We start from the raw sequence: 27,383 nt of genomic DNA, 5'->3' as shown, positions 1-27,383 counted from the left end.
GATCGGCAAGCCCTAGGCGCTGAGGTTTTACCCACAGCGCCACCCGCGTCCCTTGCACCTCGTCTTATTTAATATTTATTCCCCCTTTCAGATCCTGCTGCCCCTCATCAACCAGTACTTCACCAATCACTGCCTCTACTTCTTGTCCACACCGGCCAAAGTTCTAGGCAGCGGGGGCCATGCCTCCAACAAGGAGAAGGAGATGATAACCAGGTGAGTACCTAGGAAACGCCAGAAAGGACTGGATGCTTGTCTGTGTGTGCGAGTGTGCACAAAGGGTTACACCAGGCTTCCCCAACCTCGGCCCTCCAGATGTTCTTGGCCTACAACTCCCATGATCCCTAGCTAGCAGGACCAGTGGTCAGGGATGATGGGAATTGTAGTCTCAAAACATCTGGAGGGCTGAGGTTGAGGAAGCCTGGGTTACATTTTCAAGTTGGTTGCCTTAGGTGTGACCCTGAAGAAGCGCAAGGTGCAAACGACAAGTGGGGACAAACTTGTGTTTGCAAATATGCTTGTTATACAGATGTGCAGTGGTTCACTGTGAGAAGACGTTCAAACCAAGGTTTGCTAGCCAGTAATGTGTGAAAAATGGCTCTTGTTAGAGCTGAGATGAAACTTTTTGCAAATGCAAAGTTTGCCCAAATTGGACTCCTTTTTAAATTTCACATATTTGCATATTTCAGCTTTGAAATATAAAACTTTGGAGGGTTTTTGTTTGTTTGTTTGTTTGATTGATTGATTTTTGAGGAGAGAGGAAGCCTTGTGTATTAACTATAAGGCAATAATAATTTACAAACAGAATTCCTAAATTTGAACATTGTATTTACCCATCAACCCTCTCAACAGCCTTGATCCAACGGCATCCATGACTGGGAATTTTGTTGAGGGAAATGGAGAGGAACCATCAAGCAGAGAGGATATGAAGTCACATTTTTTTTGCAAATCAAATGTCTTTGCTTGAAAACTCCTAAGCCCTTCCCTCCCAAAATTAATTTCAGGCCACATGTCTTTGTGCACATTTTTTATTGAGACTTGGAAACACCTGTTTTGGGGGGAAAGGTTGCGTGTGAAGCAACTCAGAGACCTCGTCTGCACTTGTCCCATGCCTAGGAAGCAGTTTTCCATTTGCTCCGTCACTTTCCCAGGGAAAACCAACTCTTTGCAATCTGCAACAAATGGCAGTGGTTTTGTGAACAGATCCTTAGCTCTGAATTCTGCCTCTTGCATTCTTCTTCTGGCCGTGCATATGGGTTTTATGTGCATGAATGTAGGAAGGTAGAGGCATTTACACCGTCCTCTCCAAGCTGCCTCACCGAGGCTCCGAGTCCGCCCTCCCCTCTTCCCCATCGATGTGCACTCCTCTTTCCAACAATCTCTTTCATTCTCTCCTTCTACCTCTCTCTTTTCCGCCCTTCAGCCTTTTCTGCAAACTGGCAGCCCTGGTCAGGCACCGGGTCTCTCTCTTCGGTAAGCTGCATCCTTCCTCTGCTCCTGTCCTGGGGTGGGCAGGCGGTCTCAGCCTCCTCTGCTCTTCATTTCTCCTCCCTCTTGTCGGCTCAGTGGGGTTTTTTTGCACCCACAAGTCTGCTCTCCCTCCTGCACCCTGACTTCCCTCACCCTGTGCTACCTCAGCCATGAACAAAGCCGCTGCCCTTCTGCTCCTCCCACCACCTGTATTTCTCTAGCTTGTGCATCTAGTCCATATTCCTGAACCCAGGCCCTAAATCTGGGTCTTCTGTCTCCATCCAGGGACGGACGCTGCTGCTGTGGTTAACTGCCTGCACATCCTCGCCCGCTCTTTGGATGCCAGGTGAGTAGTCAGTCAGTCAGTTTTATTGCACATAGGCAAAGGCTGCTGCAATGTACAGTGGTACCTCGCAAGACGAATGCCTCGCAAGACAAAAAACTCGCTAGCCGAAAGGGTTTTTTGTTTTTTGAGCTGCTTCGCAAGACGATTTTCCCTATGGGCTTGCTTCGCAAGACGGAAACGTCTTGCAAGTTTGTTTCCTTTTTCTTAACACCGTTAATACAGTTGCGAATTGACTTCGAGGAGCAACTCATAGCATGCGGTGTGGTAGCCTTTTTTGAGGTTTTTGAAGACTTTGGTGATTTTTGAAGCTTTTCCAAAACTTTCCCGACACCGTGCTTCACAAGACGAAAAAAATCGCAAGGCGGCAAAACTCGCAGAACGAATTAATTTCGTCTTGCGAGGCACCACTGTACACAGAATCATTCAATGATTAAAAGAAAATATACTGGATTGATACAAAAAACTTAAAACATTTATATTATCAAGACATTACCTACTCTAAACAGAGCTATAGTAAAGGTAAAGGGACCCCTGACCATTAGGTCCAGTCGTGACCGACTCTGGGGTTGCGGCGCTCATCTTGCTTTACTGGCCGAGGGAGCCGGCGTACAGCTTCCGGGTCATGTGGCCAGCAGGACTAAGCCGCTTCTGGTGAACCAAAGCAGCGCACGGAAATGCCATTTACCTTCCCGCGGGAGCGGTACCTATTTATCTACTTGCACTTCTGACGTGCTTTCGAACTGCTAGGTAGGCAGGAGCTGCAACCGAGCAATGGGAGCTCATCCCGTCACGGGGATTCGAACCGCCGACCTTCTGATTGAATAATAAACCCAATTAAATGTTGCCACTCTAATGAGGCAGTATGTAGGGCCTCCTTGTTCGTAACCCTGTGCAAATCTGATCTGGGCACTTCCTCCCTGCAGGACAGTGATGAAATCGGGGCCTGAGATTGTGAAGGCCGGCCTGCGCTCTTTCTTTGAAGGGGCCTCAGACGACATTGAGAAGATGGTGGAGAACCTCAAGCTGGGCAAAGTGTCGCAGTCCCGCACCCAGGTCAAGGGCGTGGGCCAGAACATCACCTACACCACCGTGGTCCTGCTGCCGGTGCTGACCTCCATCTTCGAGCACATCGCCCAGCACCAGTTTGGGGATGACGTCATCTGTGAGCAAACGATTGAAGCAGCAGGGGGGATGTGTGGGTGGAGCTGGGCTTCGAGGCATGGATAGGCCTGAATAGGTTGGTTGCTGTTAGCAATGCAACCAGGCCTTGAATGAGCTGCGTAGGCTACACTGATCGCACCAGGGCAAGGATGGTGATTTAGGGGTGAGGAAGAAATTTGGTTCGCTCTGCAGTTTAACGGAAACCTAGCTGTTTTGCACTCCTCAAAACAATACAGTGGTACCTCGGGTTACATACGCTTCAGGTTACATACGCTTCAGGTTACAGACTCCGCTAACCCAGAAATAGTGCTTCAGGTTAAGAACTTTGCTTCAGGATGAGAACAGAAATCGTGCTCTGGTGGCACAGCGGGAGGCCCCATTAGCTAAAGTGGTGCTTCAGGTTAAGAACAGTTTCAGGTTAAGAACAGACCTCCAGAATGAATTAAGTACTTAACCCGAGGTACCACTGTACATGAAACCGAAATGTGGTGTAGTGGTTAAGAGCGGTGGACTCGTAATCTGGGGAACCGGGTTTGCTTCCCCGCTCCTCCACCTGCAGCTGCTGGGTGACCTTGGGCCAGTCACACTTCTCTGAAGTCTCTCAGCCCCACTCACCTCACAGAGTGTTTGTTGTGGGTGAGGAAGGGAAAAGGAGATTGTTAGCCGCTTTGAAACTCCTACGGGTAGTGATAAAGCGGGATATCAAATCCAAACTCTTCTTCTATCTTTCGCATTTTGTGAAGCGGCTTCCCAACCAATTATCGTGTGCCCAAATACTTATATGTGGGGAAAGGCACGCACAAAGATCCATGTATAGGTGAAAATAACATACAAAAGAAGAAGCAGCATTTTATTAGCAGGGAAGTTTTAAAAAAATAAATACACGAAGCCGAACGGCATAGAAATCTGCATATATTGGGAGAAACCAACATTAATGAAGACTTGGAGAAATAATAATGGTTGCAAACTGTTGGGGAAAAGTGCTTCATTGAAAACTGAGAAATTGAAGAGGACAGGTTAGACCATCCCTAGTGTAAATGGAGCCTAGTTGTGTGTTTTTTTTAAAAAAATAAACACTTTATTGAATTGCAGTAACGTAAACCAAACAATATCACAAGCAAAAAAAGAAAAATAACAAATTACACAAAAGAAAAAATAAAATAAAAATAACACACCAAAAATACATAAAAACATAGACTTCCCTCCACCCAGTTTTTTGGGGTGTAGCAGAGGTGGTAGTGAGGGGCCTGGTGGTCTTGGCCGAACCCCAGGATACATCCGAGGCGATGTAGTTGGGGAAACCGGAGGTTCGTATCTCTGACAAAAGAGAACTGTAAGAAGGAGAAGCCGTATGTATCTGGTCCTGAAACCAACACCCGTTTTTCTGTGTGTCCCCGCAGTGGATGACGTGCAGGTGTCCTGCTACCGAACTCTATGCAGCATCTATTCCTTGGGCACTACCAAAAACCCTTATGTGGAGAGGTGAGCGCATTGTCACGAGAATCTTGGAGCAAGGGATCTGTGTGCGCAATTGGGGGAGGGGGGGCGCTACTTATGCCCAGAGGAGGTAGAGCCCATCACCAAAGTTCACACAATCAGGGTGGGGAACATAATTCGGAACCCAAATCACCCATTGTGGGATGAGCAAGGGTTTGCAATGGAAACAAAGAGCACCTTTCGCTTTCTTTTCTTTCTTTTTAAAAATCCTTTTTATTGATTTTCCAATAAAAAACATCCAATTAATATATCCAGATCATAAATAAAAACTAAAATAAAAAAGATCAAATTATAGTCCAAATTATAATTATTAATTTTTCAGAGCTCCCCAAGGTCTGGATCTCTGAAGCTTACCGTATTTTTCGCTCTATAAGACGCACCTTGTTTTAGACGGGGAGAACAAGAAAAAAAATTCTCCCCCTCTCTGCTCAGCGCCCCTTCAGCGAAGCGGCAGAAGAAACGGAGCCCCTTCCATTTCTCCTCCCGCTTGGCTGAAGGGGCGCTGTGCAGCTCTCCCTCTCTGCTGAAGCCGGGAGAGTCTTGCTCTCCCGGCTTCAGCAAAAGGAACCCGAAGCCTCCGGAGCGCAGCGGGACCTCCCACTGTGTCCCAGAGGCTTCAGGCAGCTATCACTGAAACCTGGAGAGCGAGAGGGGTCGGTGCGCACCAACCCCTTTCGCTCTCCAGGCTTCAGCGAAAGCAACGCAAAGCCTCCAGAGCGCGGAGGGAGCGCTCCCGCTGCGCTTCGGAGGCTTCGCATTGCTATCGCTGAAGCCAAGGAGCCTGCGTTCGCTCCATAGGATGCACACACATTTCCCCTTAATTTTTGGAGGGGAAAAGGTGCGTCCTATAGAGCAAAGAATAAGGTATCTCCACATCTCAGTCCTGCCTCTACTCGTTGTTTCCATATTTTCCCCATCTCGATTTTGACGCTTTACAATTCTCCATCCCTCAGTCCACGATTCTCAATCATGTCAAACATCATATACTTTCATCCGTCGAATACAGCTTTATTAGTACATATTTTTCCAACTGCCTTTTTATCAGCGCAACTTCCTCTGACTCCATTCCAATCTGGGATGTTGTCCAAGTCTGTTATCTGAAGTTTAGTGGCGCAGCAACTCCCAATCATTCATTGTCCAAACCTTCCTTTTGAGCGTTATTGAACCAGTACCTTCCAAGTTAAATTGTTAGGCAGAGCACCTTTCGCTTTCAGTGCCTCTCACTTCTCCTTGCCTGTCTCCTCCAACTCTGCAGGCAGCGTCCGCAACTTGGTGAATGCTTGGCGCGGCTGGCAGCAGCAATGCCCGTGGCCTTCCTGGAGCCTCATCTCAACGAATACAACCCCTTCTCCGTTTACACAACCAAATCACCCAGGGAGCGAGCAAGTGAGTGCCTCTTTCCACCTGCCTTTCAATAATAATAATAATAATAATAATAATAATAATAATTATTATTATTTATTTATTTATTTATTTATTTATTTATTTATTTATTTATTTCCTGCCCATCTGGCTGGGTTTCCCCTGCCACTCTGTTTTTGTTTTAAATAGCTTTTATTCAAAATTAAAACAAAACATATTATCCAGAAACGTATCATCCTTATTTTCCCCCATATTTTCCCTCCCTCCCCCTCCCTCCCCCCACAGAACTCACCCCCCACCCCCCGACTTCCCTCAGTTCCAGTCTTTGATTTCTCTAAAAATGCTGTTTTCTGCATGTTACACAGTTGTATAAATCCTCAAACTATTTAGCTGATTATTATCAATAAAAAGTTTGTGAATGCTTATTCAAAGCCAGCCAAGGAGTCCACTTTGCTTTGTTGCGTCTTCAAATACTTTGTAAAGGGTTTCCATTCTTCTTTAAAGTCACAGTTATCCTTGCCCCGTAGCTTGTATGTTAGTTTTGCCAGTTCTGCATAATCCATCAATTTTTCTTGTTGTGATTCTTTAGTTGGGGTTTCTTCAGTCTTCCATCCTTGTGCTACCAGAACTCTCATAGCCGTTGTCGCATACATGAAGATGTTTTTCAGCTTTTTTGGCAGCTCTTTCCTTACAATCCCTAATGCTTCAGGTTTTTTAACAAATGTTAAATGGAACATTTTCTTCAATTCGTTGTATATCATTTCGGTTTCCCCAGCCGCTCTGGGCGGCTTCCAACAAAATATTAAAATACAATAGTCTATTAAACATTAAACGCTTTCCTTGAACGTGTGGGTCGTTTTGCACCTCCTCTGTTCCCAATCCAAGGGGTTTCATGCCCTCCCGCTTTGTTTCCCCAGTCCTAGGCCTTCCAAACCGCGTGGAGGAGATGTGCCCAGACATCCCTATCCTGGACAAGCTGATGAAGGACATCAGCGGGCTGGCGGAGTCAGGGGCCCGCTACACCGAGATGCCGCATGTGATTGAGGTCACCCTGCCGATGCTCTGCAACTACTTGCCCCGCTGGTGGGAGCGGGGCCCTGAAACCAACCCCCAGGGGCCCTGGTGCACGGATGTGACCTCTGACCAACTCAACACCTTGCTGGGCAACATCCTGAAGATCATCGTCAACAACCTGGGCATCGACGAAGCTTCCTGGATGAAGCGGTTGGCAGGTACGGAGGGTCAGAGAACAGGGAGGATGTGAATAATAATAATAATGATAATAATAATTTTATTATTTATACCCTGCCCATCTGGCTGGGCTTCCCCAGCCACTCTGGGCAGCTTCCCAAAAAATATTAAAATACATCAAACATTAAAAGCTTCCCTAACCAAGGCTGCCTTCAGATGTCTTCTAAAAGTCTGGTAGTTGTTCTCTTTGACATCTGGTGGGAGGGTGTTCCACAGGGTGGGTGCCACCACCAAGAAGGCCTTCTGCCTGGTTCCCTGTAACTTGGCTTCTCGCAGTGAGGGAACCGCCAGAAGGCCCTCGGTGCTGGACCTCAGTGTCCGAGTACAACGATGGGGGTGGAGACGCTCCTTCAGATATACTGGACCGAGGCCATTTATGTGGGATTTGAGGCACTTTTTCTCATCCGAAGCCCCATCTTCTTAATTCTTCCCCACGTAGTCTTTGCTCAGCCCATCGTCAGCAAGGCCAAGCCGGAACTTCTCCGCTCCCATTTCATTCCGACCATGGAGAAGCTGAAGAAGCGGTCCGGGAAAGTGGTGGCTGAGGAGGACCAGCTGCGGCTGGAGGCCAAGACCGAGTCGGAGGACGCCGAGCTGCTGATCAGGGACGAGTTCTCTGTGCTCTGCCGCGATCTCTATGCCCTATACCCTCTGCTCATCCGCTACGTTGACAACAGCAGGTACTTTGGATTTTGCACAGGGCGTTAACGCTTGCATCAACACAGGTTTACAACAGAGGTGGGGAACCTTGGGCCCAGGGGCCAAATGCGGCCTCCAGGTCTCCCTCTCCCCCCCCTCTCTCTCCCTCTCTCTGGCCCTCTCCCCAGGCCACACTCCCTCTTCCCAGGCTACACCCCTCACTACCCTGTTCCACACATCCCTGGGTCCTTGAACTTTACTGCTGCGTTGTTTGAACATCAGTCTAGTCCTCACATAAATTCCACTAGGTTAAATAATAATAATAATACCGTTATTGTCAATGTACAACCTGTGTACAATGAAATTAACCAAGCCTCCCCCCCCACACACACAAACACTCAATTTTATTGCACTCTGTGTGCTTGTCGTACAACACACCAACCCTGAAAGTCAGTTGCACTATGTTATTTTCCATTCAGCAGCCTAACAGCCCACGGATAGAAACTGTTTTTTTAGCCTGTTGGTACGACTGATTATTCTTCTATATCTCCTGCCTGAGGGCAGTAGATTAAAGAGGTGCTGGCCGGGGTGTGAATCGTCCCTGAGAATTTTTCTCACTCTCCTAAGGCAACGGTCCCTTGCGATGTCATCTAGCGGGCTCAGGGGACAGCCCATGATATCATGAGCTGTGTTCACCATCCTCTGTAAAGACTTTCCGTCCGTGGCTGTCAAGCCAACATACCACACTGTGAGGACACAGTGAGAGGACACTTTCTATTGTGGACCGGTAGAAGGAGGTCATCAATTGTCACACCAGTCGTCAAGTACCAGGTTGGGGAGATGAGAACCATGAGTTCAGAGACAGGAACGTAGTCAAAGATGGGGTCCAGGGCAAGCAGCCTGTGCTGTTGCTCCATATCCCAGTTACTCAGACTCAACAGCACAGCTTGGAGCAAGCGAGTTGGCGAGGCTCCTGTTGGTTCCTCCAATCACAGAGTTCCAGCTCTGGCCACCACAGGGGGTGGCACTGCAGCACGGCAGAGATTGAGCTAATCATAGAATCATAGAGTTGGAATAGACCACAAGGGCCATCGAGTCCAACCCCCTGCCAAGCAGGAAACACCATCAGAGCACTCCTGACATATGGTTGTCAAGCCTCTGCTTAAAGACCTCCAAAGAAGGAGACTCCACCACACTCCTTGGCAGCAAATTCCACTGTCGAACAGCTCTCACTGTCAGGAAGTTCTTCCTAATGTATAGGTGGAATCTTCTTTCTTGTAGTTTGGATCCATTGCTCCGTGTCCACTTCTCTGGAGCAGCAGAAACAACCATTCTCCCTCCTCTATATGACATCCTTTCATATATTTGAACATGGCTATCATATCACCCCTTAACCTCCTCTTCTCCAGGCTAAACATGCCCAGCTCCCTTAGCCGTTCCTCATAAGGCATCGTTTCCAGGCCTTTGACCATTTTGGTTGCCCTCCTCTGGACACGTTCCAGTTTGTCAGTGTCCTTCTTGAACTGTGGTGCCCAGAACTGGACACAGTACTCCAGGTGAGGTCTGACCAGAGCAGAATACAGTGGCACTATTACTTCCCTTGATCTAGATGCTATACTCCTATTGATGCAGCCCAGAATTGCATTGGCTTTTTTAGCTGCCGCGTCACACTGTTGGCTCATGTCAAGTTTGTGGTCAACCAAGACTCCTAGATCCTTTTCACATGTACTGCTCTCAAGCCAGGTGTCCCCCATCTTGTATTTGTGCCTCTCATTTTTTTTGCCCAAGTGCAATACTTTACATTTCTCCCTGTTAAAGTTCATCTTGTTTGTTTTGGCCCAGTTCTCTAATCTGTCAAGGTCGTTTTGAAGTGTGATCCTGTCCTCTGGGGTGTTAGCCACCCCTCCCAGTGGCTAATAATGTCTCGGTGTGTCTGAGAAGTTCTCCAGCGGTGCAAGGAGTAAGGTGCCTGGTGTTTCTGCCTGAGTCCCTCTTTCAGATACCACACTCGCAAGCTGCAGGCAGACTTGCGTGGCGAGTTCCCGACTCCCCCAGTCGGAAATAATGACACATGACGCAATTATTAAGGTTAATGGGCTAAAAAAGGCCACAACTTGATTGGTTACAGGTGATGAGCGGTATTGGCTTAGGCATTGGTCCTAAGTGACTATATCTGACTCCAGCCTGTCCGCTTGAAGTCCGGGAAGGGTTAACCACCAGTAGGGGGAGTCCTGCTGATGCACATCAACTAGGAACCCCCCCGAGTCACCAATAGGGGGCGTGCCTTAGGCCCTAACCTCCCTAGGCTTCGGTCAGGGCCACGCCCCCCAGAATCCTTTAATGGACTACCCTTAGATATGCAGGGCAGGTGATGGCGCTACCTCCCCTCTTCCATCTACAGAACTATACCAATGCCTCACCACCAAATACCCAGAAAGTTGTGACGATTTGCTACGTTTCCCTTCCAAATGTTTACCTCTAGATAACTGCACCATCCAGTGACGACTTGCATTGTCCAATTACAGGGATGGGAGAAAAGGGGGAGATAATCTAATACCGTACCTTAAATCAGTTGTGTTGTGTGTTGTTTATAATGTGCCCTGAATACGCCCCATTAGCTATGGAAGTGGGAAGGTGGTATCTACTGACCGTTCTTTTTTAATCTGCAGGGCCAACTGGTTGACAGAACCAAACTCAGATGCCGAGGAGCTGTTCCGGATGGTCGGGGAGGTGTTCATTTACTGGTCCAAGTCACACGTGAGTCGCCTTTTCGGCAGAAGGGGTGGTGGTTGCGTGGGTGCTGATGGAGACACGTGAGAGCATCTCCCACGAAATGAGGCTCATCTGTTCTTCCTTCCCATGCCCCAGAACTTCAAACGGGAGGAGCAGAACTTTGTAGTGCAGAACGAAATCAACAACATGTCCTTCCTGACAGCCGACAGCAAGAGCAAAATGTCCAAGGTGAGAGGGGGGGCTGGGGTGTGGAAGACCCAGGGGTGCTTGCCACCAGGGGTGGAGGGTCTCCCCCTGCCTGGAGCCAGCCTATCACCCCCAAAAGGGGTGCCTAGGCAAACCTTTGAAGTGACAACCTCTGGGTTCTGTTTTGACCGGAAGTCCCTGATTGGCTGCCCTAGTACAGTCGACAGGAAGTCCCCAACACAGCCATGAGATTATTAGATGCCCTTAGGCAAACCCTTATTGCTCAGTCCCAGTCCCACCTCCCCCTAACATGCCAGTAATGTGTGTGAGGCGCTTAGGACGAAAAAGACCTGTGCAAATGATTTTTTTTGTTGTGATGTTCAGATGAAGGGCAGTATATAAATTTAATAAGCAATGGTGGTAATAGTTGAACAACATTATTAAAACTGTCTTTTCCTTTCCTTTGTGGGGTACCTACTGCATGTCGAAGTGGACCACCACCCCCCACCTCAGCCAAATGCATCCCATCACCATCACCACCCCATCTCCAGCTTCACCGCAATCTGCCATAGGCTGCCTCTGAGAGGGCCTGGCACCCCCACCCTTGAAACCTGGCTGCCACCTAAGATCCTGCTCCATCAGACGTGTGCTCCCTCGCCCACCCCACGCTTGCACAATTCAGTTCTTACCTCTTTTCAGCATGCAGGAAGCCTGGGCCCAAGAAGCAGCTTTTGTGTTGGAGATCTAGGAGGGCAGGTTAGGCCGGGGTAAAGTGGGGAGGGAGGACACCATGGGTTGACAAAGGGCATCACGGTTTGGGGGGCATCAGAGAGCCCCTCCACTTAACCATACGGATGTCCTGCTCAAGGATCCCTCAGCAAACCTGCCTGCTTGCTTTCCTTCCTCTTGTGAACAGGGAGGACTAGAAACCTGGTTCTCTTCTTTTGGAAAAAAAGCAAAAACACAAAAGAGCGGGAAGATTCCATGCCAGCCAAATTCTGCCCAAGGCTCGGGCCTGGGCCTCTTCCTGTACGCAGCGGCTTTTCGCTCTTCGGATTGCTCGGTTTGGGCAGGGCAGTGGGGAGAAGAAAGATGCCGGTGGACAGCTTTGCACCTTCTTGGACCTTCCCTGAATTCTTTGCCGGGTGTTTGTGTGAGAGGGAGGGGACTTTGCCACTCCGTCTAACCTTCTCTTTCTCCTCTTCTGTCTTGTCTCCCTCTTCTCCCCTCGCCTGTGTTGAGTTTAGTCTGGAGAAGGCCAGGTTAGCGAAATAATGGACGTTCCGCCACCCCTTTTGTTGTTGTTGTTGTCGGGGGGTTTTGGGGGGGGGTATCCTGTGGAGACAGCATGGTGCAGTGCGCATCTCTGCCGTAACCCTCCCCTCCCTCCTCCTGGGAGAGAACCATCTCGATCATAGCTGTCAACGTTTTCCCTTTTTTTAAAGGGAAATCCCCTTATTCCGAATAGGACTCCTCGCAAGAAAAGGGAAACGTTGACAGCTATGATCTCGATATAAACAGGGGTGCCGGGAGAGAGGGAAGGGCTCGCGGCTGCATGGAGGATGGCAAGAACGCAGTGGCTTTCTGTGGCTGTGGCAGCAACGCATCATGCATCCGATGGGTTGGCACTGACGAGCCACCAAGTGCCCTCCGTTGGCGGGACCAAACTCCCATCATGGCCTTGGACAAGACGCCATATTTCAGGGCGGGGGGACGACGCACCCCTGCTTCCGGAGTTACGTCATTCGTCTCCCTGGCCAGACTGTCCTGAAGCCTCTGACCTCAAGTGGCCCCTTCCTTAAAAAAACCCCTCCATTTGCTCGTTTCGGGAAGCCTTCTTCCTCTCCCAGCATGCATTGGGCCATGCGCAGATCCCCTAACCTGGACCCATGTACTCCGGGGTTCCCCTTATTTGCCACCTTTCTTTCTCTCCCCTACCTTCTGGATCCTGGATCCCGTAATACAGCTGTTGTGACATCCTTTGCCACTGCCTGCTGCCCTGCCACCACGTGGGAGGGAGGCGGTGCCCGCGACGCCACACGTGGTAGATTATGTGTCTTGGCTGCCAACGGTGCTGTGTGTCTCTGTGTGCGGTTATGTGTAGAGGTTAGAAAGGCTCTTTTGCACAGCGGAATGTAGGACGACAAAGGCATGCCGGGGAAGGAGACAAAGGTTTCTTGGTTCACGTTACCTTTCCAGGGGTCGGGGATGGCGGCTGCTCCATTTCATGCAAGTTCAGTCCTTCTCCCCACTCATCTCCAGACCTGCCTGCCTTCATCAGTGAGATTCCAAAATCTGTCTCCTGTTTACTAGGCCGTCTTTGCTTTATACACCTGAAACCAGCCTTCCCTAGCCTTTTGGACTGCAACTCCCATCATCCCTGTTCCGGGGCTGATGGGAGTTGTAGTCCAAAACATCCGAAGGGCACGAGGTTTGGGAAAGCTGTGTGCGACCCAGTCGCTTGCACCGTTCTCTTCTGGTACTGCCTAGATCCCTTCAAAGCACTGAGCCTCTTCTGTGCCTCTAATTACACATTGCTGGATCTCTTCCACACTACCCAACTTTCAGCCCTCCTCCCAGTCTACACTGCCATGCGCTGGATCCCAGACTCCCCCAGTGCCTCCTTCTCATCCCCATAAGGCTGATTCATACAGGACGTTTTCCGTACATGAGGACGGCTCTCATGTAGGGTGAAAACCATGTGCATTGCTGCTTCTGAAGTCCCTTGGTGTGAGCATTTTCTTTTATTTCGTCTCCAGTTTATGGATCAAGAAGCCGGTGCATGCGTGCGGCTTTTTGATCCATGCGCCCCTGGCAGAACACCTCAGAAGTAACAATGGGCGTATTTTCCCTCCGCCCCCGTTTGAATATTCCGTGTAATAAAGACCTTCCTACATTTGGAGCAGACCTCAAAGGACGTCTACCCCCGTGGAGTGCCTTTGTGCGAGGAGCAACGTTGGCCATGGCTGGGGGTTCTTCTTCCTCTTCTCTTCTTGCGAAGGAAAACACTCGCCCGTCATTCTCCCACGGGGGGAGCCTTTAGACCCCACCTCCCACCCCCGCGCCCCAAACCTCACTGAACCCTCAGAGCGGCGCTTGGCCGTTAAGCTTTTGCCCAGCTGATCTCTTGGCATGCCGTAGGATAGCCCGAGTGGCCGGTCCCCCTGCCACAACTCCCCGCACAGTGTTAACTCCCCTTGTCTCCCTCTCCTAACCTTCCTCCCAGTCGGGTGGCTCGGACCAGGAGCGCACCAAGAAGAAGCGGCGGGGGGACCGCTATTCCGTGCAGACATCGCTCATCGTGGCCACGCTCAAGAAGATGCTCCCCATTGGCCTGAACATGTGCTCCCCCACGGACCAGGAGCTGATCAACTTGGCCAAGATACGCTATGCGCTGGTGAGAAGGTTGGGGGGGGGGGAATTGGGAATAATTATCTGCCTCTTTCACACAGGGAGGTTTGGAAGTGGGGGTTCCAAGTCTCCGAATGTTAATGGGGTCAATGGTCAGCTTTCTTGCCACTGCTGGAGGAAGGGGACTTAGAATACTTTAAAAAATATATAATGAAATACGAGTATACAGTCATACCTCGGCTTACAGCTGCTTCAGGTTGCGTTTTTTCGGGTTACGGACCGCCAAAACCCGGAAGTACCGGAGCAGGTTACTTCCGGGTTTCAGCAGTCGCGCATGCGCATAAATGCTGAATCGCAACCCGTGCGTGTGCAGACGCGCAGATGCGGGTTGCGAACGCTGCGGTTTGCGAACCTGCATCCCGCACGGATCACGTTCGCAACCTGAGCGTCCACTGTATTAGTTTCCAAATTGCATCCCGCCCTTCAGAGCCAGTGTGGTGTAGTGGTTAAGAGCGGTAGTCTCGTAATCTGGGGAACCAGGTTCGGGTCTCCGCTCCTCCACATGCAGCTGCTGGGTGACCTTGGGCCAGTCACACTTCTTTGAAGTCTCTCAGCCCCACTCACCTCACAGAGTGCTTGTTGTGGGGCAGGAAGGGAAAGGAGATTGTTAGCCGCTTTGAGACTCCTTAGGGGAGTGATAAAGCGGGATATCAAATCCAAACTCTTCTTCTCTTCTTCTTCTTCATCCCAAAGGAGCCCAGGATGGCAAACAGCAAAAATATTTTTTAAAGTACAATTTAAAATTGAATAAAAACATACAGTGGCACCTCTGGTTAGGAACGCTTCTGGTTACGAATGCTTTAGGTTACGAGCTCTGCTAACCCGGAAGCAGCTGCTCCTGGTTGCAAACTTTGCCCCAGGAGGCAAACGGAAATCGTGTGGCAGAGGCGCGTGCACGAAGCGGGAGGCCCTATTAGTGCAAGCGCGCCTCAGGATAAGAACGGTTTCAGCTTAAGAACGGACCTCCAGAATGAATTAAGTTCGAAACCAGAGGTGCCACTGTACTTGAAAACATCAAAAAAACATTCAGACACATTTAGAACATCAAGAAGCATTTAAAAACAATCACATACCCTCACAGTTATTAATTTCGTGGTTGCCGCGGCCAGTATCTCTCAGCCATTAAATGCCTGGGTAAGCAGTTTTTAACTTTCTTCTTTATTGAGGGAGGCAGCTGTACTTCACCTGGGGCAGCATTCCACAGACAGGGAGCCACCACCAAGAAGGCTCTGTCTTGGGTCAGTGCCAACCGGGCAGCAGGCAAGAATAACCCTCTTATTTGGACGAAAGGTTGGCTATAAATGTAGTCAATCATCATCATAAATATAGTACAATAATATAGTACCATAAGCATGTGTGCATAGTACAGATCACAGGTACTTGTTGCCAAATAATATCAGGCGTGACTGTTGCCACTCTCGTTTGCTCATATGAAGGCCTCCTCTTCCTTTCAATCTCTCTACAGAAAGACACTGATGAGGAGGTCCGCGAATTCCTCAACAACAACCTGCACCTCCAGGGCAAGGTGAGTGTCACAAGGATGCTTGAGGAATGAGATCTTTGCAAGTTCAAAATACACCTCCCAGACTAGTGAGGGAGCAAATCAGGCCTCCTTATGCTGAATGAGGGGCGCAAGTCTTTCTCAACTGCAGTGACTCCCATCTTCTTTTCCCCCTTGCAGTGTGAGAACTCCTCGTCCATGCGCTGGCAGATGGCCCTTTACAAGGAGATGTCTGGCAAAGCCGAGGACTGCAACAATCCGGAGAAGATTGTCAAACGGGTTCAGGAGGTTTCGGCTGTGCTCTACCACCTGGAGCAGGTACAGGCAGAGAAAGCTGGGTTTAGCAGGCAGAAGAATGTGGCCAGGTTTAGCCAGCAGGTGATCTAGGCCAGTGTTAAGTGGCTCACCTGGGTAAGGGCCTTCAACTTTTAACGGGTTGCCATTACTTCTCCTGTTTTGTTAAACGGAGAGCTCCCTACAGAGGAGTTCATTAAAACATCTACAGCTTGAAAGGATAGCTGCAGAAGGCAGTTCAGTTCCCTTTGGGGCTGTCTAGTTAACTCTAGTAGGGACGCGGGTGGCGCTGTGGGTTAAACCACAGAGCCTAGGACTTGCCGATCAGAAAGTCGGCGGTTCGAATCCCCGTGACGGGGTGAGCTCCCGTTGCTCGGTCCCTGCTCCTGCCAACCTAGCAGTTCGAAAGCACGTCAAAGTGCAAGTAGATAAATAGATACCGCTCCAGCGGGAAGGTAAACGGCGTTTCCGTGCGCTGTTCTGGTTCGCCAGAAGCGGCTTAGTCCTGCTGGCCACATGACCCAGAAGCTGTACGCCGGCTCTCTCGGCCAATAAAGCGAAATGAGCGCCGCAACCCCAGAGTCGGCCATGACTGGACCTAATGGTCAGGGGTCCCTTTACCTTTACCTTTAGTTAACTCTAGTGCACTTGGAATCCCCTCCTCAGATCTGACATGGGTGGAACAGGAGTATAGAAAGCTGCCTCACTCTGAATCTATCCAGCTCGGTGACATCTACACTGACCTGCAGTGGCTGTCCCAGGTTTCAGGCATGGGACCTCCCCAGCCCTACCTAGAGATGCCCAGAGATTGAAGCTGGGACCTTCTGCAGGCAGCACAGGTGTTCTGGCGCTGAGCTACAGCTCCTGTGCCCTGGTAGACACGCGCAAACGATGTTCTGCCCTGAAGCCTCCAGCCACCTTTATGAGATCCCTCAGAGACAAGGGGTCAGAGGGAGGAAGCGTGCTGGGAAAGGGAGAGGGGGAAGCAGGTGGGAAATGATTGGAGGAGTCTCCCGGCCCTCCAACCCCAGTGAGATTTGTACACACCCCGCAGACGGAGCATCCTTACAAGTCAAAGAAGGCCGTCTGGCACAAGCTGCTCTCCAAGCAACGGCGGCGAGCCGTGGTGGCCTGCTTCCGCATGACGCCCCTCTACAACCTGCCCAGGTGAGTTGAGGTGATCAGGGGAGGTTTTGAACTCCAGCTTGTTGAGCTGTATTTGGCTCGATCCATGCAAACCCTCCGGCATCCCAGCTGTGGGTTCATAGTTTAGAAGCCCCGGGCCCTAAGGAAGTCAGATTATCCTCCACCAGGGCAAGGGCCTTCTCAGTGATGGCTCCGACCTGGTGGAATGCTCTGTCCCACGAGACCATGGCCCTGCAAGATTAAAGTCCTTCCATAGGGCCTGTAAGACAGAGCTATTCCACCTGGCTTTCAATCTGAACTTAGCCTGATTTTTTATTCCCCTTCCTTCCCTCCCCCTCCCCTTTTTATGAAGATTACCCGCTCTGGGATCCCACAGCTAATTCTCCCCTGGTCTCCTCGCTGGCCCAAATAGGACTAATTTAGCCAGCTAGCCCTGGTGATCTAATGTTTATTGGATGGATTTCCCCCTTAAATTGATTTTTGAATTCTGAATTTATTGTTATTCATGTTTTATATTGTATTTTAAGCTGTTTTTTTGTTGCATCAATTAAGTGTTTTAAATTTGTTGTTATCCGCCCTGAGCCCGGTTTTCTGAAAAATTTAAAAAATTATTTATTTAATTGCTGGGACCACTAGCTGGCTGTGCCATGGGGTGGGGAGGGAATTATTTATTTATCTTTATTATCTTTATTTATTCCATAAGATTTATATGCCGCTGCGTTGCAATAAAACCTCAAAGCAGTTTACGAAAAGAGGAGGACCGTCACCAGTAAAAGAAAAACAATTGAAAACAGCCGTTTGAAAAATTAAAAATAATAATAATTAAAATCAACGATAAGCTGAAAACCCACGTAGAATTAGAAAACCCACGTAGAGTTTGAAAGGCTCAATAGGGTCCTGTCTTTGCCCAACATGGGGCTCGAACCCATGGCCCTGAGGTTGAGAGTCTCATTCTCTACTGACTGAGCTATCGCATGTCAGCATTCTACATGCCTGGATAGGCTTGCCTAAACAAAAAAAATGTTTTTAGCGGGCACCGAAAGGAGTACAGTGAAAGTACCTACCCAATGTCAATAGGCAGGGAGTTCCAAAGTGTGGGGACTGCCATATCAAAAGGTTGATTTCTTACAAGTGTGGCAGGGGTGTTACATGGCACCTGTAGCAGCTCCTGTTCCCCAGATTAAAGTGTTGGAAACTTCCCAAGTCATCAGGGCGTCTTTCCGGAGGTCCTCCCTGGCTGTAAATCTCCCTCAGTCCACAGAGACTGGTGATAAGCGACCCTTCTCTCCTGAGAGGATCACACTCGTCTTCTGGCATATCAGAAGAGTCAATCGTAGTTTTAAAACTACAGTCTATATATACAGAGAGGGGACGCGAGTGGCGCTGTGGGTTAAAACACAGAGCCTAGGGCTTTCCGATCAGAAGGTCGGCGGTTCGATTCCCGCGACGGGGTGAGCTCCCTTTGCTCGGTCTCTGCTCCTGCCAACCTAGCAGTTCGAAAGCACGTCAAAGTGCAAGTAGATAAATAGGTACCGCTCTGGCGGGAAGGTAAACGGCGTTTCCGTGCACTGCTCTGGTTCGCCAGAGGCGGCTTAGTCATGCTGGCCACATGACCCGGAAGCTGTACACCGGCTCCCTCGGCCAATAAAGCGAGATGAGCGCCGCAACCCCAGAGTCGGCCACGACTGGACCTAATGGTCAGGGGTCCCTTTACCTTTACCTTTACCTATATACAGAGAATCCATCAGCATGTCTGTGCTCTCTGAGCACCAGTACAGAAAAACAACACTTTCAGATGTGAAACCAACTTCCAACAGTACTGTGACTTCCTGTCTCACTCTCACTCACATGATATGCACAAAACATAGTGCTACGGCTGGAGCAGCATGGATGGATAAAAATCCTAACATAAAGTAGTCAAGGGGGCATGTATGGGGCAAAGTGATCTCGCAAGCATGGTACCCCGCTCCTGCGCACCTCTTCGCTATGTGAAGCAGGCAGGGCAGAGCTGGGCTAATGGCTGATCTGCCCCCATCTGCTTTCCAGGCACCGGGCTTGCAACATGTACTTGGAGAGCTACAAGCTGTCCTGGATCCTTACCGAAGAGCACCCCTTTGAAGACAGGATGATTGACGATCTGTCTGTGAGTCCTGGGGAAAGAATGGGAACCAAATGCTATGTGCAGCCTGAAGTTCTAGCATTAAATGGAAAGCTGGATGCCGTGTGTGTGTGTGCGTGCACACCTGCAGACACGCAGGGGGGCATGTACCACTTGGCAGCTCTGTGGTGGAAGTCCTCTATATGCCTGACTCGTTGGCAGCAAAGAGCAGTGTTCTGGCTTTGGTTTAATAGCAGGAATGGAAGAGACGTCATTGGGTCTGGAATGCCCTTCCTGAGAGGGAGAACAAGAGAGGTGCTGAGCTGGGTGTGGAATGAGCCACTGCGTTTTCTAGTCCTCCCATGTTTCCAACCGATATATATATAAAAATGCACACCAGGTGCTATGCCCTGGGGACTTTCCTTTTCTGTCGTCTCCCAGGAAGAGGCTCTTCTATGGTTTTCTTTCCCCCATCCCTATCATAGCATCAGGAATCCCATACACTCCAGGGGACAGCTGCTCTGAGCACAATTCAAAGTGTTGGTGCTGACCTTTAAAGCCCTAAACCGCCTCAAAGGCCCAGTATACCTGAAGGAGTGTCTCCACCCCCATCGTTCTGCCCGGACACCGAGGTCCAACTCCGAGGGCCTTCTGGCAGTTCCCTCACTGCGAGAAGCCAAGTTACAGGGAACCAGGCAGGGGCCTTCTTGGTAGTGGCACCTGTGGAACGCCCTCCCACCAGATGTCAAAGAGAAGAACAACTACTAGACTTTTAGAAGACATCTGAAGGCAGCCCTGTTTAGGGAACCTTTTAATGTTTAACAGACTACAGTGGTACCTCAGGTTACATACGCTTCAGATTACAGACTCTGCTAACCCAGAAATAGTACCTCAGGTTAATAGTACCTCATAAATAGTACCTCAGATTAAGAACTTTGCTTCAGGATGAGAACAGAAATTGTGCTCCGGCAGCAGGCGGCCCCATTAGCTAAAGTGGTGCTTCAGGTTAAGAACAGTTTCAGGTTAAGAACGAACCCTCCGGACCGAATTAAGTACTTAACCTGAGGTACCACTGTACTGTATTTTAATACTCTGTTGGAAGCCTCCCAGAGTGGCTGGGGAAACCCAGCCAGATGGGTGGGGTATAAATAAATTATTGTTATTGTTATTGTTATTATTAACCTCTAACACTGTTTCCCTTTTGTTCTTGCCGGGGGGATGGGATGTAGAAACCAGGGGAGGAGGAGGAGGAAGAAGAAGAAGAGGCAGAAAAGAAACCAGATCCTTTGCATCAGCTCATCCTGCATTTCAGCAGGACAGCGCTGACCGAGAAGAGGTGAGTCGCAGGCAGGGTGCATGTGTGGGATCGGAGCCAGGTTGGACTTTTTCGCTGGGCACGGGATAAAGAGGCTAGGGACACTGGAAGCTGCCTTATATTGAGCCAGAAAAAAAGCACACCAAGAACTCAGGCCAATATACCATATTTTTCGCTCTATAAGACGCACCAGACCACAAGACGCACCTAGTTTTTGGAGGAAGAAAACAAGAAAAAAAATATTCTGAATCTCAGAAGCCAGAACAGCAAGAGGGATCGCTGCGCAGTGAAAGCAGCGATCCCTTTTGCTGTTCTGGCTTCTGGGATAGCTGCACAGCCTGCATTCACTCCATAAGACATACACACATTTCCCCTTGCTTTTTAGGAAGGAAAAAGTGAGTCTTATAGAGCAAAAAATACGGTAAGTTTCAGTAGTGGGAGTAGTCCCTACTCGCAAATCAATAGTCAATTGTAACAAAAACTAATCCGTTCAAAATTATGTTTTCTGACAAGGATTACAAACTCAAATAGAGATTACAGACTCAGACAGAGATGACAAACTCAAACTCATAAGGATATGTATAACACAGTAATTTGTTACAGAAGTAGAGATAAGAGTTTATGAGCAGAGATAAGTTCATGTTAGTCCATAGTCAGATTCGACGCGAAGGTGTTAGTTTCAATCGTTGAGCAGAAGTCAGAAGTCAATTATGGATCAGAAACCAGGACAGGGCCCTGTTCCACCTTCATCAGCAAATTTTTAAGGGGTCGTGCAAGTTTGAAGAATTTGTATAAATATATCCTGTTGTTTTCTCAGAGATAACAACTAAGTGTGGGTAGATCAACGTGTATCTTGAGCTTTTCTGTGCGTTTCCCAAGAACTCCGAACGCTTTTCTGTGCGTTTAACAAGAACTCCAACTTATTTATATTGAGCCAGAGCATTAAGAACATCAGAAGATCCTGCTGGATCAGGCCAATGGCCCATCTAAGTCCAGGATCCTGTTCTCATAGCGGCCAACCAGAAGCCTGTCAGCAGCTGGCAAACGGGACCCGAGACAGGAACACACACTCTTTCTGTGGCTTCCAGCAACTGGTATTCAGAATCATTCCTGTCTCCATCCGTGGAGGCAGAGCGTAGCTATTGTAGCTAGGAGACATTGATCCCTCCACAAAAAAAGGATCTCTCTCCACCACGCCCGGTCAGAATGGTTCTTTAGGAGAGAAACTTTAAGAAGGAATGGGGGAAATTCACAGTGTACTTAAGAGAACACTGTAAACAACTAAAACCTTTGGCAGGATTTGAGTAATGCTAAGGTAAAAATGGATGATTTAAGAAAAATAGAGGAAATGGTTGAAAAAGATTGAAAATGGTAACCGTGGAAGGGTGGAGGGGAGTCTAAGGATTCAGGGAATCCTAAATGATGATGATGATGTTTAATGTTTGAATTTAAATGTTATTGAATTAAAACTCAATAAAAAAGATTATACCACCACCCCAAAAAAAGAAAAACAAAGAATGGTTCTTTAGAATTTGGAATGCAGGAATAATGCCTATGTCCGAATAAGAGCAAATCTGTTCCATGGAAGCAGGTTTGGCAAAAGGTGGACAGTCTAATTATGCTAATTATTATTCCCCTAAAGTTTATAATGTGAGTCACATCTTTGCATTATGCTTTTGGGTTAGTAACTGGGAGGTGCTCTTCTTTGTCTGCATTATTATTATTATTATTATTATTATTATTATTATTATTATTATTATTTAAAAGCACAATAAAATAAATAAATACTGGGAGCAAGAATTATGGAGAGGCTGGTTTCAGCACGTAGAACCTGAGCCTCCTCTGTTTTGTTTTAGCAAACTGGACGAAGACTATCTGTATATGGCATATGCTGACATCATGGCGAAGGTGAGAGACAGGCTAATATGGTTACCATTTTCAGCCATTTTAATCTGTTTTTTCTCCAAAAGAAAGATGTAATGCGTGATCGTTCCCGGACCACAGCCACACCATTCAGTTAAAGTGCTATGACACCACTTTAAACAGCCCAAATTCCTGGAAGAATTCTGGGAGCTGTGGTAGGCCCCCTATTTCCCTCACAGAACTGCAATTCCCATAGTTCCCTGGGAAGAGGGGTCGATGCTTAAATCTGCCTGGGAATTGTACCTCTGTAAGGGGAATAGGAGTTTCCAACACCCTTAACAAACTACAATTCCCAGGATTTTTTGAGGGGGAAGCCATGACTGTCGAAAATTGTGTTTTAATTGTGTGGCACGTTAGAGGCCTCAGAAGGAGGACTGAAGCTTGTCGCGCTGTTTGCCACCCCTTTTTATTGATTCTACTCCTGCGCCTTTAACATGTGTTCTGGGCATGCAGAAAATGTGGGAGAAAATGTAAGAGCGCTTGCTGGCTGGGACTGATGTGAGTTGTGGCCCAAAACATTTGGAGGGCACCGGGTTGGGGAAGGTTGCTGTGCTAGTATCAGAAAACCGACGTGTTGCTCAGAGATGACTTTCGCCATGTCCTCCTGTGGACAAATTGAGGTTAGTGAGCTATGTTTGCCTCTCTTAAGGGGCCCACAACAGCTGGCGAGGGGGGGCAGCAGGTTTATTGAATCAAGAGCTGACTCTAGAGCAGGGGTGGCCAACTCCCAAGAGACTGCGATCTACTCACAGGGTTAAAAACTGGCAGTGATCTACCCCTTTTGGGGGGGGTTCAGGTCAAAGTTTTTGAGCTTTTTTTAGGAGGAGAAACCCTGTTTTGGGGGGTTCAGGTCAAAGTTGTAGAGCTTTTTTGGGGGGAGCCAGCGATCTACCAGTGATCTACCACAGACGTTCAGTGATCTACTGGTAGATCACGATCTACCTGTTGGACGTGCCTGCTCTAGAGCAAGCCCCAAAGAGCTCTGAGGTTCTGTCGCTAGTTCTGATGCGGGATGGTGTTTTGTGTGTATGTGCTCATTCCTCTTATCCTTTGGTCCCCGGGACTCCAGAGTTGCCACATCAACGAAGGAGAAGAAGGTGAAGAAAATGGCGAAGAAGGGGAAGAGGCCGAGGTTCCCTTCGAGGTAAAGGACCCCCGCTGCACCCAGCCGCCCTGAGAGGTTTCTGAACTTTCAGCAAACATTTGCACGCTCGTTCTCAAACCTCCAGAAACTTGGATGTACGTTTGCAAAGTCTTGGGCAACTTCCAGGCAACCTGTTGATTGACCATCATTCACCTCGATTTATTTGCACAAACAGCTTGTGCAGAGGTTATACAATGCCTGCTCTTCCTTGAGCACCTTTCACGATTTGTTTGCGGGGAGGTTATACAACTTCCCATCAGTCAACCATTATCCTATGACCTATTGGCCTTTAAAAGATTGTTTCGTTTGCAAAAACGCAGTGTGCTTTGTTATTTCGGCCGAATTGCAATTTGGGGCGAGGTGGGGGTGGGGGGAGGAGAGACGAGGAGGAGATGCTGCAGGTACCAAGGGAGACTTGAGTGGGCAAACGTACACCTGCAGTTGCCATCTTGGGTTAGTGGGACAATTGTATCTTCACCGTTCCAATGTATACCTTCCTGGTGCAACCTGGAGTGGGTGAGGTACCTTGAGAAAGAAGGCAGAAAAATTGGAGGCTGAGGTCAGGACCAAGTTGTTAATCTGGGGATCATCTCAGCGGTTGTGCATACCGTTCCAAAAACCGACCAGTGCACCAACGCTCATTGGATTCCGAACAAGGCTGGCAGTGATGGGCATTTAGGCCTAGGAGGTGAACACCAGTGACCTTGCTCGGGGAAGGAAAGGAGCCACTTTGAAAGCTTTATATCAGCTGGTGGCGCCAGATCGGGACACCTGACCTCCCAGGCCCAGAGCTGTGACATGGATTCTTCGACTGGAGCCATGCGGCCAGCCCTCCAGCCTGCCCTCCCTTGCGCAGCAGCCCTGGTGGTGCAAGAAGTGGCTGTACTAAGAAGAAGTGTAGGCAGCCCTCAAGGAAATGATGGTTGACACTGACCTCCAGCGCTCAGTTCAGGGCCGTCTTACCCATAGGTGCTAGGGATGCCGGGCGCCGGGCTCTCAGGGGCACCAGGCTGAGAGTCTGGGGCCTGAGAGTTGAGTCCGGGGAAGAACCCACCCATCTGCGTTGCAAGTTTGGGGGCGACTGAGCCAGCGAGATGCTGAGGCAGCTGCCCGCCTCCGCCCTCCTGTGCGCCTGGGACTGGGCAACCTGGGGGGCGCTGGGAGGATCTTTGCACCCTAGTGCCGCATATGCATAAGACAGCCCTGCCTCAGTTCACACTGTCTTGCCTCCTTGCAGGAAAAGGAGATGGAGAAGCAGAAGCTCCTTTATCAGCAGTCCCGCCTGCACAACCGCGGGGCAGCCGAGATGGTTCTGCAGATGATTAGCGCCTGCAAAGGTCAGAAGCGGCCCTTCTTTCTCTCTACCCTTCCCCTTGGCAGGGTTCAGCTTTCCCATGTTGGGAGGCCTTGGATGAGGTTGGTGGGGGTGAGGAAGCTTTCCTCCCATTCTTCAGCTACAATGCCCAGCTAGAAACCCGCTGTGGATCCTAAGATCCTGTTCAGATTCCATGCTGGCAATCCTGTGGACACAGACAGTGCGAAGCCCCTACACGGGGCTAGGGAAACATTTGGGGTTCCTAGGCTGCCATATCAAATACCGTACTTTTCCGTCTGTAAGGCGCCCCTATGTAGTAGACGACCCCTATTTTGGGGGGCTCCAAATTTAGAAAAGGAGCTTTTGGGGGGTTATGGGGGGGGTAAAGGATGCAGGTGGCACTGTGGGTTAAACCACAGAGCCTAGGACTTGCCGATCAGAAGTTTGGCGGTTCGAATCCCTGCGACGGGGTGAGCTCCCATTGCTCGGTCCCTGCTCCTGCCAACCTAGCAGTTCAAAAGCACGTCAAAGTGCAAGTAGATAAATAGGTACCGCTCCGGCGGGAAGGTAAACGGTGTTTCCGTGCGCTGCTCTGGTTCACCAGAAGTGGTTTAGTCATGCTGGCCACATGTACGCCGGCTCCCTCGGCCAATAAAGCGAGATGAGCGCTGCAACCCCAGAGTCGGTCACAACTGGACCTAATAGTCAGGGGTCCCTTTACCTTTACCTATGGGGGGAGTGAAAATAGCTCACCCGCAGGAACGAAGCGCGAGCCCGAGATTGTAAGCGGCAATTGGCCGGTTGATTGCTGGGGCATGTGTGTGAAAATCGCTCACCGCCAGAATGCAGCACACAACCGCTTGCGTTTCAGAAACCACCTATCAGCTGGCCGTTCAGCACCATTAGCCTCCAATCGTCTTCCCGATTGCCGCTGCAGCAGCCAGTAGACAAATGCCCTTGTCACAGCAATCGGGAGTGCGATTGGCAGCCGCTGGTTGAGATCGGACAGCTGATAGGTGGTTTCTGCGATCCATTTTTCCTGCGTGGCATCTTCATGCGGCTCCATTTGTGTGCGGGCGGCACAACATTACACAGGAGGAGCGCAAGGCGAGATGTTTCACTGATGTGAAAGGCGCAAGGAGGGGATGTTACTTCGATCGCCGCACTCCTCCTGTGTAACGTTGCACTGCCTGCGCACAAATGGAGCCGTGCAAAGACACCACACGCAAAAAACGGACCGCCTACAGACTCCCTCCCAGCTGTGGGGCAAGCTGAGTGGGAGGAGGCAAACAGACTATGCAGGCCCCACAGCTCACCACTGCCAGGGGCTGCCACTGCTAGAGCAAGTACCGCATTTCTTTATATATTTAAACACTGTATTCCATGGATAAGACGAGCCACGTTTTTAAACCTAAAAAGCTGGGTAAAAAAAACCTTGTCTTATACACGGAAAAATACGGTAGTTCAGAACATAGATCTTAGAGCATGGGCTGGCGCAGACAAGGAGAGGAGGTGCTCCTTCATGCGCCTGAGCCCCAAGCTACATAGCAGGGATGGGGAACCTCCAGATGTTGCCAGACTCAACATCTGTCCCATCAGCCCCAGGCAGCGTGGCCAGTAGCCAGGATGGGAGTTGTAGCCCCTCCGGAAGGCATTGGAGTTCCCTTTCCTGCCAGTGTAATAAATCCTTTCCCTGTCTCTGCAGGGGAGCCTGGCGCTATGGTATCTTCTACCCTGAAGCTGGGCATCTCCATCCTGAATGGCGGCAATGAGGAAGTGCAGCAGGTAGGAGGACCACGGGAGGGAGACGCAAGGCTCCTTGCCAAGTGATTCATTCCCTGCCTATGAACTTTGCCGCTGATTTGAGTTTAAATTGCTGCATATTGGTGCGATGTGCTAAGTTGTATATTTAACCACTGCCACGTGGCTTTTGTAATTAAAGGTAGATCTCTTTTATGAAACTGCTTTTTCAGCCGTTTTTATTGTTTAAAAAGTGGACGCGGGTGGCGCTGTGGGTAAAACCTCAGCGCCTAGGACTTGCCTATCGCATGGTCGGCGGTTCGAATCCCCGCGGCAGGGTGCGCTCCTGTCGCTTGGTCCCAGCGCCTGCCAACCTAGCAGTTCGAAAGCACCCCCGGGTGCAAGTAGATAAATAGGGACCGCTTACTAGCGGGAAGGTAAACGGCGTTTCCGTGTGCGGCTCTGGCTCGCCAGAGCAGCGATGTCACGCTGGCCACGTGACCCGGAAGTGTCTGCGGACAGCGCTGGCCCCCGGCCTCTTGAGTGAGATGGGCGCACAACCCCAGAGTCTGTCAAGACTGGCCCGTACGGGCAGGGGTACCTTTACCTTTTACCTTTTATTGTTTAAGTTGATATTATTGTCAGGCTTACTCATTACTTACTCCTCCTTTACTCATCTCCCATCTCTTACTCTATATAGAAACATGCTTTGAACTGGATGCCCATCCACACTTCCACTTGTCTCACCCCTTTCCCTCCCTGGCAAACCCACCCTTTACCGCTGGATCGGGGCAAATGTCAATCACGTTTTTCTGTGGGTTGCTGTTTGTTCCGAATTTGCACTAAATACAGTA

At 49.5% G+C, this 27,383-nt stretch overlaps 1 protein-coding gene across 16 annotated transcripts in view; it reads left to right on the top strand.

Annotated features, from left to right (window-relative positions):
- RYR1 (ryanodine receptor 1) overlaps positions 1 to 27,383 on the top strand; it is a 210,868-nt gene that overhangs the window by 128,424 nt on the left and 55,061 nt on the right. For 11 of the 16 annotated variants that reach the window (XM_077932307.1, XM_077932302.1, XM_077932313.1 and 8 more), the window contains 21 exons: positions 92 to 213; positions 1,421 to 1,470; positions 1,753 to 1,813; positions 2,737 to 2,975; positions 4,375 to 4,456; positions 5,727 to 5,857; positions 6,751 to 7,065; positions 7,524 to 7,764; positions 10,393 to 10,480; positions 10,592 to 10,684; positions 11,890 to 11,904; positions 13,869 to 14,039; positions 15,519 to 15,578; positions 15,735 to 15,872; positions 16,903 to 17,015; positions 19,041 to 19,137; positions 20,322 to 20,428; positions 22,264 to 22,315; positions 23,400 to 23,474; positions 24,712 to 24,811; positions 26,495 to 26,574. In XM_077932307.1, the coding sequence (XP_077788433.1) occupies positions 92 to 213; positions 1,421 to 1,470; positions 1,753 to 1,813; positions 2,737 to 2,975; positions 4,375 to 4,456; positions 5,727 to 5,857; positions 6,751 to 7,065; positions 7,524 to 7,764; positions 10,393 to 10,480; positions 10,592 to 10,684; positions 11,890 to 11,904; positions 13,869 to 14,039; positions 15,519 to 15,578; positions 15,735 to 15,872; positions 16,903 to 17,015; positions 19,041 to 19,137; positions 20,322 to 20,428; positions 22,264 to 22,315; positions 23,400 to 23,474; positions 24,712 to 24,811; positions 26,495 to 26,574 (2,430 nt within the window). The remainder of the gene's footprint in view (positions 1 to 91; positions 214 to 1,420; positions 1,471 to 1,752; positions 1,814 to 2,736; positions 2,976 to 4,374; positions 4,457 to 5,726; positions 5,858 to 6,750; positions 7,066 to 7,523; positions 7,765 to 10,392; positions 10,481 to 10,591; positions 10,685 to 11,889; positions 11,905 to 13,868; positions 14,040 to 15,518; positions 15,579 to 15,734; positions 15,873 to 16,902; positions 17,016 to 19,040; positions 19,138 to 20,321; positions 20,429 to 22,263; positions 22,316 to 23,399; positions 23,475 to 24,711; positions 24,812 to 26,494; positions 26,575 to 27,383) is intronic. The other 5 variants (XM_077932316.1, XM_077932315.1, XM_077932312.1 and 2 more) reach the window with 1 other exon arrangement.

This window comes from Podarcis muralis, chromosome 7 (assembly GCF_964188315.1).
Source record: "Podarcis muralis chromosome 7, rPodMur119.hap1.1, whole genome shotgun sequence".
Taxonomy (NCBI): Eukaryota; Metazoa; Chordata; class Lepidosauria; order Squamata; family Lacertidae; genus Podarcis; species Podarcis muralis.
Note: the sequence above shows the minus strand (reverse complement) of the source record. Positions and strands in the feature narration are given on the sequence as shown.